Source organism: Lonchura striata, chromosome 5, assembly GCF_046129695.1.
Source record: "Lonchura striata isolate bLonStr1 chromosome 5, bLonStr1.mat, whole genome shotgun sequence".
Lineage (NCBI taxonomy): Eukaryota > Metazoa > Chordata > Aves > Passeriformes > Estrildidae > Lonchura > Lonchura striata.
Genome location: NC_134607.1, coordinates 12,099,234 through 12,112,658, shown reverse-complemented (window position 1 = coordinate 12,112,658; position 13,425 = coordinate 12,099,234). Strand labels below are relative to the sequence as shown.

At 39.6% G+C, this 13,425-nt stretch overlaps 1 protein-coding gene across 11 annotated transcripts in view; it reads right to left on the bottom strand.

Moving 5' to 3' along the window:
• Nucleotides 1-13,425, bottom strand: part of WNK1 (WNK lysine deficient protein kinase 1) — a 98,545-nt gene that overhangs the window by 32,316 nt on the left and 52,804 nt on the right. For 7 of the 11 annotated variants that reach the window (XM_021535060.3, XM_021535058.3, XM_077783288.1 and 4 more), the window contains exons 5-11: nucleotides 11,928-12,016; nucleotides 10,701-10,920; nucleotides 10,154-10,490; nucleotides 8,878-9,062; nucleotides 5,669-5,926; nucleotides 3,493-3,921; nucleotides 198-269 (exon numbers count right to left, since the gene is read on the bottom strand). In XM_021535060.3, coding sequence (XP_021390735.2) covers nucleotides 198-269; nucleotides 3,493-3,921; nucleotides 5,669-5,926; nucleotides 8,878-9,062; nucleotides 10,154-10,490; nucleotides 10,701-10,920; nucleotides 11,928-12,016 — 1,590 coding nt within the window. Of the gene's footprint in view, nucleotides 1-197; nucleotides 270-2,700; nucleotides 3,922-5,668; nucleotides 5,927-8,877; nucleotides 9,063-10,153; nucleotides 10,491-10,700; nucleotides 10,921-11,927; nucleotides 12,017-13,425 lie in introns of all 11 variants that reach the window. The other 4 variants (XM_021535066.3, XM_077783289.1, XM_031507942.2 and 1 more) reach the window with 3 other exon arrangements.

The following is a 13,425-nucleotide window of genomic DNA, read 5'->3' as shown; positions in this document are numbered from 1 at the left end:
TAACATGGTTTTTAAAATAAGTCTCAGAAAGTCAATGTGTATCTCATAGCATGTTTGACTGAGTGAGAACCAAAGGATTCCTCTACTGCAAAACTATGGGTCAAATGGTGGCAGAGGTAGACAATTGCTCTTAAAAGAGTCATCAAAATTCTATATTATGAGTACTTCAGTCCTGAGTTTCAGAAGTGTGGTCCTACCTGCTGAGTGTGTTGAGTAGGCTGGGATGGCACCACAGCATTGCTTGAGGCTGGCTGGCCTTGCACCTGTGTCTGGAGGGGAAAAAAAGACAATCAGCTGAGAAAAACTCTATGGTTTCTGCTGCAGGCAGTTAAAATAATTTCTGCCTGGAATTATCTGGTTGGAATAGGTTTCTAGCTTGTCCTTTTGGACAAGCAGACCTTCTGGCCAAATGCCATTACGACAACCAGAACAAGGCAGAGCAATTTGGAGGAGTTCTGAATGTCATTTTAAGTCTTCCAAAATAACTAATACAGAAGGACTCTGCAACCCATATGCCCCTCAACATGAGACAGATCAGCCTACCAGCTTCTTCTTCCACTGGTGATGCTTTAAGAGCAGGATGCCTTGGTATGGTAACTGGAAATAGATGCATTAAGTTTTACCTTTACATGTGTTCCAAACACAGACAGGTGGGGCAATAAAAGGAGGCTACATGGAAATAAACCTATCCATAAAAAAACCAAGCAAGAAGATATACAGAATTCTAGACCAATTACAAAGTACCCAGTACACATAAATGTCATGAGTTTCCTTTGAGAGGCATGTCAAAACACAGGCTAATAATCGTTTCCAGAGTCACTACCATTCAAAGGCTACCAAGAATCAGATATGGAGGAATATGAGAGTTAACATTCTAGCTAAGATAAAATTTTCAAGCAAGCAACAAAAAAAAATGGATGAGCGGCATACAAATGAACGTGGAAGAGGCAAAGGAAAATGGAATGGACTTTCATTACTTTTTTTGTAACTAAAAATTTTTTATCAGATCCCAGGATCTGTAATACTGTTTTTGTGACAACTGTATTTCTTTATCAGCTCCTGGGAGAGAACTAGACGAAGACCTCCAGATGAGTTGCCCGAGCATGCACCACTTGGGTGAACTGCCTTTGTAAGAAGCATATCTGGTGCATATGTATCATACCAGAAATATCTATGAAATTCCTTCATGCTGTGATCATTGAGCTTGCAGAAGCTCATCAGGAACATGTCTGTTAAAATTCTGTATTTTTCTATTATGGAAACCTTGGGAAAAGCAGACTACCAATGAAGAGAACCATTTTTTCTTTGCTGTTTTAGAAGCTTCAGGTTGGGATCTATACATGTGCTACACCTCACTGCTGTAACATGTGCTCACATTGACTCAGAGTTTGGGTTTCAAATTCTAATCTTCTGATGAATTAGATAAAAGATCCCAGAACTTATATTCTGCAAAAGAAGTGACTTTTTTTTTTGTTTTGCATATGTATTTTATATCCATCAGAATATGCCTCCTGAGTTTAACAAAGGTTTATGGAGAAAAAAGTTTTCAAGGTTCTCAAGTTCTCTTGATTAGGAGATTCATTCTACAAATTCTACAGCACAGCAATTGTACCTATTAGACTAGTGATGAAAGCTGTTCCAGCTTTACTAAAACACCTTTAATATCCCTTACAGAAAGCCTTAAATACTTAGTTCTTGAACTTAATACAGAGCAAAATTATTCTCCTTCCCACAAATCTCGAAGCTACTAGTGCTCCAGTAACTAGAATGTTAAAGCCTCTAATTCCAAGGACAACAGAGGTTAAGAGAGAAGTCTACTTAAAAGTAAATCCTCTCTTTTCACAGAAAGTTATGAGACTTCAGACTAGGAGTGCAGACACAATGCATAGACACACACCTCACAGCGTACAGAAAAGTGACCATTGCAAATGCAGATACCACATGTGCTGATAAAAAACATCTCCGAACTAAGCTTCAGGCTTCAAATTTTGCTTTAAAAGGACACCACATAAGGCTTAGAGGGTGTGGCAGTACCAACTAGCAACAGTTGTTTGTGTCATTAATTAACTACTCAGCCTGTTTAGCTTCTTCAAATACTTCTTCAACAAATACATTTCCAAATCAATATACACATACATAACACAGCTCCTTCCATTCCTCTCTTCCCACTTTCTTTCCCCAAATCTAGAAAAAGCTCTTGCATTTTGGACAGTCACCAAAATAACCTTGCTGTCTAATGAAACATTATTTGTATGAAAATTCAACCTCAAGCAACACATTAAAATGGCTAAAAAGCAGCAACAGAAACACAAAGCAAGTTGTACTACAACTACTGATTCTAAGTGTGGAGAAGAGATACCTTTCATTAAAACCACTGTTTAAAAGCCAATTTGGTACTCCAGCAATCTCTCGCCAAAAGAACAGCTAGTCCCAGCAGGAACACTGACCATTTTTTACTTTTAACACAAAAGCCCTACCAATATTTCAGCCAAATCTGAACACACACCAGACGGTTGCTAATGCCTCATTATTTCATAGCAACCTGGTTAAGTTAAAGAGATCCTAGTATAGACTTGGTGGAAAGACACTCCCATGAATGCTAATTCTTAGAATCACATGGAGCAGGTCTAAAAGCAAGGTTTCCCTTTTAGTATGACTTATATAAAGCAGTGCAATTGTGGAAGGGTTTGCTCCTGTAACCTGAGGATAGGATGTAGGTGGTCCTGATGAAAGCGAGGTGGACAGGGCCTGCTGAGTTGAGGCTCCCTGGGGGAAGCAGATGAAGAGCTGTGACTCCTGCAACACCTTCTGAGGCAGCTGAACAATGGGCAATGAGAAGTCTGAACCAAAAGCAGAAGATGATCCCCCTGTAGGGGGGGGAGACTGGAAATCACCAGTGTCAGAGGAAGTCAGCTGTGAGGAATCACTGGAGTATTCTGGGCTTCCTTCTGGCCAGCTGCACCTGGCAGAGGCCCCTCTGGGACCCGCTACCTCAGCACCAAGATAGTTACAGTGCTCTTCGGTCACAGGCTGAAGCCGACCATGCGACCCTAAGCCTTGGGTGGACTCCTCATGGCTGGTCTCCATAGAGCCCCGGCGACTTCTGTAGGCCCGTGGGGGGAAAGCCGCCCCTTCTGCCGGAGCAGAGCTCTGTGCGTGCACATGGAACTCAAAGACACAGCTCGCTCTGCCATCAGCACTGTGAGAAAGCACAGCCGGGGCTGAGTGTGGAACAAACACCTGGTGGAACGTCATCTGAGCTGGCTCTGCACTCAGGGGAGCTGAAACACTGGATAATGGAGAAAGGGGACCCATCCCAGAATCCAGCCTCAGGTTCTGAACATGTCTTGCCAGATATGTTTGCCCCGATTGAAAGTCGAACACAGAGCTTTGTGGAGGACCACCTTGCCCACGGTTTGACTCAGAGACCTGCTTCAAATGCTGTTCAGTCACGTGAGAGTTATAAGCTACTTGATCATACTGCTCCGATACCTGTGATGGATAGTGCATGCCCACCAAATATACAGCTTCTGGATGCATCCTGTAGTGAGCATCCTCTGGAGGTGTTGGTCCAGATCTATAGTCACTGTGGACAGGAGCTTGCTCAAACACAGGATTAACTTGCACATGCAGAGGCTCTCCAGCGACTCTCTGAGCTGCTGTGCCCAGCATAACAAATGCCTCTGGAGTCCAATTGGTGGGACTACCACCAGGTGGAACTAAACTCTGGCCAGTCTTCAGCAATGGCTGGAAGTGGCAAGTTTGGGCTTCCAAAAATGAAGTGCTCTTGCGCCGCTGAGCAATTGCCACCTTCGGCGGGCAGACAGGTGGTGGTGAGAAAGACACCGGCCGTTCATGAACGGTTGGGAAAAATATCTGTGAATCTGGGAACGGTGGTGTTCCCCCACGAGGATGCTGAGGCTGTATTGACATGAACAAGACAGGTAATTCATACATTAAAAGTGAAAGCACATCAACATGCACAGTTCACTAGGCAGTTCTGTGAAGTAACTATAGAATTTATACTCAATTCATGGTCAAAAACATACAATACTTAGGAAATTTAGGTGAGTTGTTAATATCCATTAAATACATCCATGGCAGGCATAGCTACAATTGGGAATATTTGCTGGTGTTAGAGCTGCTTTTCCGGTTCAATTCCAATAGTTCACAAAAAGAAACCAATTTTGCTCCTGACAATGGAATGAGATTTATTGTTACGGCCTAACCATTGTGATCAGTGCTTGAAATCCAATCAAACCCCTGAGGTCACTGCCATATGTGGAATATGAAATTCAGAACTTGAGAACAGCAATAATGCAAAGCTTCTAATTTGCACTCAGAAGATGACATTAGATGTTAATATTTTCCAATACAAAATCCACAATGCTAGTGTTCCTGTATGCTATCCAAAAAGCCAAAAGGAAATATTTTGTAAGATAAAATATAATTTAAGTTGATTAAATTAATAATAAGTTGATTAATCACAATTTATAATTTTAAAATAGCATTTAATATCATATTTTGTAAGACAAAACCATCATTTAATCACTTATAATCATACCTTTTCATACAAAAAATTAGCATTCATTGAAACAAACTTAACTCTTGCCTGGACAATAAAACATTCACAAGTTTAAGAACAGCGAAGTCTTCAGGCAATTCCACTCCATCTGATGTACTACTTCAGAGGAGGCTCATCTTTAAGAGTTGTAGGGAATATTTCACTACAGAGAGTTCTGTGTAAGAACATCAAACAATTTAGTAATTTTACATATTTTCATCTCTGCCTGCAGTATGCCCATAGACCATGTAGTCTCTTCCCTACTGGAAAAAAAATTGTAAGAGTCAGTAGTAAGTATACTGCTCAAGGCAAATGGTATTTATGAGTTTTTCAAGTTGCTGTTTCCACATTGTTTAGTTTCTCCCCAGCCTCTTTTGTCCAGAAAAGCAGCAGCAAATTTCCATATTGACAGATGCTATAGAGAAGGCCCTACAGATGAAATACCTTTCTTATGTTCTAAACCTGGTTCCAATTACTTCATTTACACAAAAATGCTTCTCAAAATTTATCTTGTGTAAACTGAAGCTGAAAATGGAAAAGAATCTACCTCCTCTTGCATGTTATCTCTGCATCTGACTTTCTAAGAAATATGAAACTACTGCTTTTTCCCATTAAGAAGTAGTTGAAGTTGAGTTTCTGATAAGAATTTACAAAAAATACCTCAAAAATATTCATACTCTAAATATCTAATATCACTATCACAGCTAGCCAAAGCTTTAAGAATAAGCAGCCACAGCAATCAGGCTTTAAAAGCTTGCTGTTTTGTGAAGGGCTTAATTAACATGCAGTGTTTACTAAGAAGTTGAAAAATAAGTCTTCTGACTTTGGGTATTAAGAACTAGTCTTCCCTTTACCTTCTGTGGTACAACTGGGTAATTTACATTTATACTGTCCTAAAAGATAAGAAACAAGCAGTCAGCCACTGTTTGATAATGTTTACCAGTACTGCTGCATAGAAATAAATAAAACTAACAAAATCAACATTCCAGCAGCACAGTATAAGGAATTGACTTTGCAATTTCTCCCTTGAAAAATGCCCAGAGCCCAGGATGTATTTAATGATAACTTATCTTACTGTGCCAGGAGGCAAATGGTAACACATACAGGACTGACAGAGAGGGAGGGCAGGCTGGAGCGTCGATGCTTGCGTGGAGAGGCAGAGTGCATGGGCAGTACACTTTCCAGGGCTTTAGAAAGTTTTTCTGCAAAGGTTTCTTCAGGGACAGTCCGAAGGTAGAAAGGAGAAAAAGGTGCAGACAGCGCTGGTGGTGGGGTGCAAGGAGCACTGAGAGGGATGCACGACATACAGGGAAGAGCAGGAAGGTGGGGGACACAAACTGACATGCTACGACCACGTTGAGGCTGAAGGAGGAAAACAAAAGTTAAAACTTGAACACTTAAAAAAAAAAAACAAAACCAGCAAAAACTATAATGAGGTAGAAAAGAAATGAAGATACACAATGGAAGGCCCAATATTGACTAATATGTGGTACCACAAGATATGAGAATGCTGAATGAATGCCAAGACACACTGGGAACAGGGTGTGTGCACCTCTGAGGAGCAGAGTTTGCCTTTGTTTACTGAGCAGTGTGGGAAGCTCCCTAGAATCCTTATGAGAAACACATGGAAGGCAGATCAGACAGAGAACGGTTTATCTCGGGCCACAAGACACAGCTCATAGTGTGTGTACTCAAAGCACCTGGTAGTCTGACAAATAAAACCTTAGATACTAATGAGCTTTCAAACATTGATTAGTTTTTAGAGTGAATGTGTGATTACAACTGTCACCCAGTTCTTCTACTGGGGCAGCCCCTCTGCCCAAATTATGAACTAAATGCATGCAGCTGGCTCTTCATTAACTGAAACATTACCATAAAAATTTAAACCTTACACCTTCTACAACACGAGCTGTGTTGCCACAATCCAGAAGGCTACAGGTCAAAATCCAATCAAATCAGAAGAAAAAGAATAAAGTTTTGAGTTGGGATTTTCATTTTTTTGGTTCAGAGGCTTTTATATTCCTTTTTTTTTTTTTTTTTTTTTTTTTTGGGGGGGGGGTGGGGGTTGTATTGTGTTTTGCTGTGGGTTTTTTAAGTGAATGGAAACATTATATTTTTTAAGAGGCAGTATACACTTCTTATGGAGGTAACCCACAATATCTTTAAGTAAATAAAATCAAATACAGACGTACAGAGAGAAAACAGCAAGATATTCAGTAGATATTAGATTTCCAAGATTTCTGTTTTAAGAAATCTTGCTAAATTGATTAAAAGTTTGGGAGAGAGATAGAAAAGAAGTCAAATGGTTAACTAAATACATCTTCATCTATTCCAAGGCAGGAGTAGTTATACATCATTCCTGACTCTAATTTATCTAATAGTTCAGAACACCTGCACTGATGGAAACTACAATACTTATCTTTTTTGAGTATTAAATAAATCCCTTCCCAAACAATAATTCTATGCTGAAATTAAGGCTTATCATTCTTTATTCTATCTAACAATAATGTTGTGATCTGATCAGCCTCTCCTTATTTCATAGCAGCCTTTTACAGCTTTCTCTCTCTTCAAGCTTATCTTGTATAGACTCAATTATTTCAGTCTTCCCACATAAACCATGCTTTTTGTATTTCTCCTAGGGTTTTTTTAATACTCCTCTGAATTTTCTCCCAAGCCACCCTCCAATTCACTCAGCCAAGGGGTGCAGGATAGACTTACCAATAGCCAAGAGCAGAACTACTATTTAATATAATGAGATGTTTGCCTTTTTCATGACAGCATGATGTTTTTGACCATGTCCAGCTTGTGGTCCAATGTAATCCCTGATTTTTTAATTTATTACGCAAAATGGCTGCCTAGCCACTGGTTACTCATTATGTACTTGTGTAGCTGATTATTCCAGTTTAAGCACCAACCTTGTTCTTGTCCTGATCAAATTGCATTGTGATTCTTTTTAAGGCCATTTCTTCAGTTGTCAATATAATTTCGACCTGTCAGCCCCTTCCCAACAAAGGGTTAGTAGTCCCTGTAGTCTGCCAGCCTCCTGGTACCACTGTTGTCATCATATAGCATTGAGCATGCTTTTGCAGCAAACTACACAGCTTAGCTATACCTTTATCATATGCTTGTTCTCCCTCCTCCTCCCAAAAGATTCTAGTCTTTCAATCTGTAAGCCAGCCATCCCAAGAGAGTGGACATGGCTTCTGGCCCAGTATGTGCCCACACTCCAAAATATGGCTTACCCGGAAGAGCAGCTTATTTAGAGGGATTAAAAACTCATCATCAAGGACTAACAGTACCACACACCTCAGGTCTTTCAAAAAGATGGAGATGCTTTGTTTGTGGGTGATAGCAGCCTGTTTGCCAAAATCCTAGTTACACCAGTGATTTTGTAACAAAGGCTACAACAACAGGTACCAGAAGAAGTGAGGACCGTCAGTGTTAAGTGTCACATCTTCTTTATGGTGTTACTACGTTATACCATAATGTCTGCCTCAATCTTGGATTTTTATTTGTGTAAATAACAAGTGACAAGGGAACCACTGAAGACAATATAAAAGTAGCAGAAGCTCTACTCCAGAATTAGAATAGATTTCTGCATACACTCTTACTCAGATCTAAAAACATACCAAGGGAAAAACATACCAAAATAAAAGGGCAACACAAATGAACATAGTAGGAAAAGTATTTTTGCCCAGTGCAGACTTTCCAGGGAAAAGGAATACACATGATGAGCAAATCAACACAAGCTAGAAATAAAACTGGGAACAAGGACGTGGGGTCTTTTCAGTCTGGAGTTCTCACATGCAACATTCTGTAACAGTCAAAAAAAGTCTTACCTGCAAAAATCTGTAATCAAAGTCTCACAGAATACACATAGCAATTTCATACAGTGGCTCAAATTACTCTAATCCCTTCTTCAAACTAAACCAGCAGCTTGATCCCTGGTAACTTAATATACACATACACACACCACCTTCCCAAGCAAGATGAAATGCTTATTTTCAAGAGGTAGTCTTGTTCTGAAGATGTTACTTCTGTTTACAAAAATGACTAACCCATTATTGTTTAACTGCAGTCAAGATTAAATAAAAGCTTTAAAGGCAAAGACGCTCTTGCACTTTCCCCTCCTCCTCTAAAACCAGTCATCTTGCAAAAAAAAAACTCTCCTGAACTCCTCCCATGCAGAATCTGTATGCTATGCAAAAGAAAATATACGTGGAAGATGGCCTGGCAGATTGCCTCTCATATTTCAACAGACATACAAAACCAAGTAATTCCATGCATTTGTAGTGCTGTAAGGTCTGGCTTACCGCTGCAGGTGGCTGATAACCTCCATGCTGCTGGGACTGCACTTGGCCAACTGAAGCTGGGTATCCCTGGACTCCAGTGTTTGAGACTGACTGGTCATGCTGGGAACCATAAGACACAGTCTGCTGACTGCTCACAGATTCAGTGTACACAGACGACCCCTGGCCACTGTCAACTGTTCCATCAGCTGCAAAAGTTAAGGATAAAAATCTGCATTTCAAGAACTGCGGTCTGGATTAAAAATTTCAAAGATCCTATAACTGATCAAATATTAAATTGATTTTTGTGCCATGTCACGTGGACCTTTATTAGCATTTTACCTCTTGTAATATTTAAGCTGATTTTATAATCTTCTTTTCCTCCATTATGCCTTCCCCTAAAACCCTGAAAAATTATTCAGTTCAGGAGTTCTTTGGGAGCATATTTAAGAATAAATGATACTTCCTACAAAAGGCTAGACTAGAAATAGAAACCGAAATTCCACATTGGTATGAATGATCTTTCAAGGTTTATTAATCATTATTTTTATTTAATTTTACACAGACATTTAAAACAGTTGTGTTATGCTGGCTGGCAGATGCACCATGTAGGCACAGTAGTGAACTACGCATAATTTAAAATCTTGGTTATCTAACGAGCAGACAGTAATTTGCTTTTTAACTTCATCACTCTAATACAGAAGTTGTCATCTTCCATCATTATTCAAATACTTATTCAAATGCTGGGATGGCAGAAGAAGAAAAGATAGGATTATAAATTCATCTTTTCATGCACAGTATGTAAAACAGAAAATTAAGACTTGTCAAGAAAGGAAATTATGAGCTGAACCACTTGTAGATTAATCTCATTTCCACTTTAAAAGTTAACAAGGATTCAAGTGAGTAGTTTTAACAGCCTGATCTGCACTGGTGCAGGAGCATACAGCCAGCAGCAGGGCTAGAATGTACTGAACCTGTAAGAGGGCAGCAAAACCAAGGGAAGTCATGAGTGTTCATGCTTTAGGTGCCCAAGTTGACTCAGTATATTGCCTTGAAACAAAGAGAAACCATGCTGTGCTAAGACACTGGGCTGTGAATTGTGCCAAGCCTTGGTTCAGCAAAGCCAAAGGAATGCATCTTATGTTGCTGTGTTTTCTAATGGCCTACTGTTCTTCAGCAGCAGCAATGGCAAACAGCATCATCTTAGAGCACTTACTGCTATACTCACAAAAAACATAAAACTAATGGGAGGAACTGTGTAAGTGCAAGAGTTCCTAAAGAGACTAACTGAGGCACTTACAAAGAACAGATACACTGGGTTGCTGGAACTGCAGCTGTTGGTGTTGATCAGCTTCTGGCTCTTCAGGCTCCACTTGTGTAGAAACTGATGCTGAAGCAGTAGGGACAGGAGCAGTACCAGTGACAGACTGGGGATGCTTTGACCCTGCATGGGAAGCACTTGATGGCTGCTGCTGCTCCAGCTGCTGCTTCTGACTACCTTCTTCCTGGAGTATGTTCTCCTGTTCTTCTTGCACCGACTGGCGCTGCTCTCGCTTGCGCTTAATCAAAGATACCCTGTCCTTGATAGCCTTCGCCATTGTCTTGTGATCCCCTTCACAGACATAGCCAGACTCCACCTGAAGGAGGATACATTCACAGAATTCACACTGCCACAGACAGCCCCTGTCCAAGTGCTACAACAAAGCTCTTTCTGGCACTATTCATCTACACACTTGTGAACTCGTTTATTTCTAGACAGTAACAGCAAAAGCAGAGGCTGGCAGACCACATTCCACTGTCACAGAACAGTACTACTTCCAGAGCTTTGTCAGACCACCAGCACTTACCATTTCCTGTGCCACATCCTCTGGGACATCTCTTTCCAAATCAAATGAAAACTCTATTGCCTCATTATCTTTATATTTGCCCTTGAGTTTTTTGATGTCTTCAATTCGGAGCCAGAGTTTAATGGCAATTTTTTCTCCGTCATCTTCCTCTGCAAGTTCTACCCGTACTCCAGTCTCTTCTTGGAAGAAAGCATGATTCAAAAGGTCCTTAATAGCATATCTAGATATTGGGAAAGCATGTAGAAAGCACAGTTACCAGGATTTCATAAAATATTAAGGAATAACTTTGCCAGATGCTCCCCTGATTTATTCTCTAAATTTTTCACCGTTTTGAACCACCTCATGTGCATTTTGTTGGGTGTAATTAGAAGCTTTGTCCTGAAGGTATGAGATTTAAAAACACATCATTAACAATTGTAGTTAACAGCTTAAACTAAATGGCAAGAAATAAGAGATGTGCAAGAACAAATCAACTTCAAATGAGAAAAAAATACTAAATTGTTTAAAAACAAGAAAAAGAACTGAAACTAAAAATACACAGCAACATCATCTGATGTAAAACTTCAAGAGCTAGTAAAATGGGATGAATAAACATAATGAACAAAAACAGTTCTGAACAGAATAGAGGGCAGCTAAAGGGTGGATAAAAGCTGGAAGAGTCTGAAATCTACATTCAGTTAGCAATAAACATGTCAAAGCAGAAAACAAAACAAATCCCATAAATAAGCCACCAGCACAGTTTCAGATTTCCTGTAATGGTATAAGTCAACTGAAGTAGAAGTCATCTTGCAGAAAATATGGTTTTATCCATATGACCAGCAAGAATTTAAAACTTGGGAGTCCTCAAAATGATCAATCATACAAACAGAATTAAAGGGACAAAAAAACCCCAAAGGATTACAGAAGACCCAATCAACCAATCCAAACACCTGGAAACCCAGAAGGACTGTCCTCCACTACTCTGCTGACAAGGACAAAGTTTTAATAAAAGCAATAGAAATCCTGAATAAACTGACATGGATGGTTACTATGTCATTTGCACTTTTCCTGACACTTAATCCTCTTAAACAGTCACTGAATAGCAATCTACCAAAGATCAGCCAAATACTGGCTTCCCAACTTTCAGCAGAACAAAGACCCCAGGAACTAAATGGATTTGGTATCATGAAAAGGACATAAAGGACTCAGACAGCAGCTAGTACCTTTATCTGCAAAGCAAGTACTTACCTTTCACCTTTATTTTGTCGAATGCATCCCTCAATAATCTCCTTCACTTCAGGGATTGCGACTTTATCAAAACTGGCTGGCTTGACACCCTGAAACACATAAGTAACAACTGAGAAACTGCAAAGCCCATTTAAGTTTTGATTGTGTTGACAAACCACCTATTTTTACTCTCTAGATAACTGACCTAAATAACTAGTTGAAATTGAGGCAAAGTCTGAACCCAGTACTACTGCTCATTTGTGACTTTTGCAAATGTTCCACACACACCCCTTTCCATTTCCCAGCTACATTTCTGTAACACAAGGCATTGGCACTTGAGTGCTCAAATTATGATAGAAGAACTTTTTCGTTTCCATAAAAGTTGTGCAGGTTAGAGTGAAGTACACAGACTGGACTGAGAATGGAAGGAAATGGTTCCTGTGTAGCACTAATGCCAGAAACCATAGGATTAATTTAATAGTCTTCAAAGCATCCTGTTGCCTCCCAAGATATTTCCAACCTGACATTATATGAAGTAATTTTTTTAACAGGAAAAACCCTAGCCCAGGATGATCTGACCGGATCATTAAATAACTTGTCCAATGTTAAAAAACAAAAAAAAAAAACAAAAAAAAAAAAAAAAAAAAAAAAAAAAACACAAAAAAACCAAAAACCTTCTAGCATCTTAGCTCTCCTGCAAAGCCCTGCTATACCCAAGCCACACTCCGGCATCACTGCTGCTGTGAGTTCAGGGAAATGAGGTTACAATACAGGCTGTACAAAAGCCCTTCCACAATACACAGCAACCCTTTTCCCAATACACACTAAAGTACAGGGGGAAAGAAAAACAAAATCTAAGTAAGATTAACCATCCAAAGCAGTAAAATAAACATGCCATGAGATGTGACCATCTGGGAATTCTGAAAAACATTTTAGGCAGAAAGCCAAGCTTCATCACTTAATCACAGTCAAGAGTGGTATTTTGGGGCCAACTGTCCACAACAAATCTGGCACCAAATTTTACTTGATTCAGCCTTTAGTTTCAAACTCTGTATTTAAAACAGCAGAATGAGAGAGGATGAAGACATGCTGTTAAAATGTTTGAACAGAGCTGGTGTTTTCAAGCTAAACAATCCTGAAATTATACACCTGATACATCTGACCATGTGTCACTGCTGAATGACAAGTAAACACAAAGTGAAAACCACAGGTCTAAAGTACAGAAATAAATGAAATATTGTGATTCACGCCCTAAACAGAAAGTTTAGGAAAATCCTACAAAATACTGGTGACATCAAGATATGATCCTTCCCCATTCCTCTATTGTGAGCAGGAAACAAGCCTTGAAACAGAAAAGTTTGAGTCAAAACCCCAGTCTTTGCAACTACCAACCCTGTACTCAAAGTTCTTAAAAGGAAAAAAGCCAACACAAAAAACCCACACTGCAGAAAGGAAACAATTTATTTGATAAAAACCAGTATGCTCTTATAACAGGAAGGTTATCTAGTTCTTTTGTCTA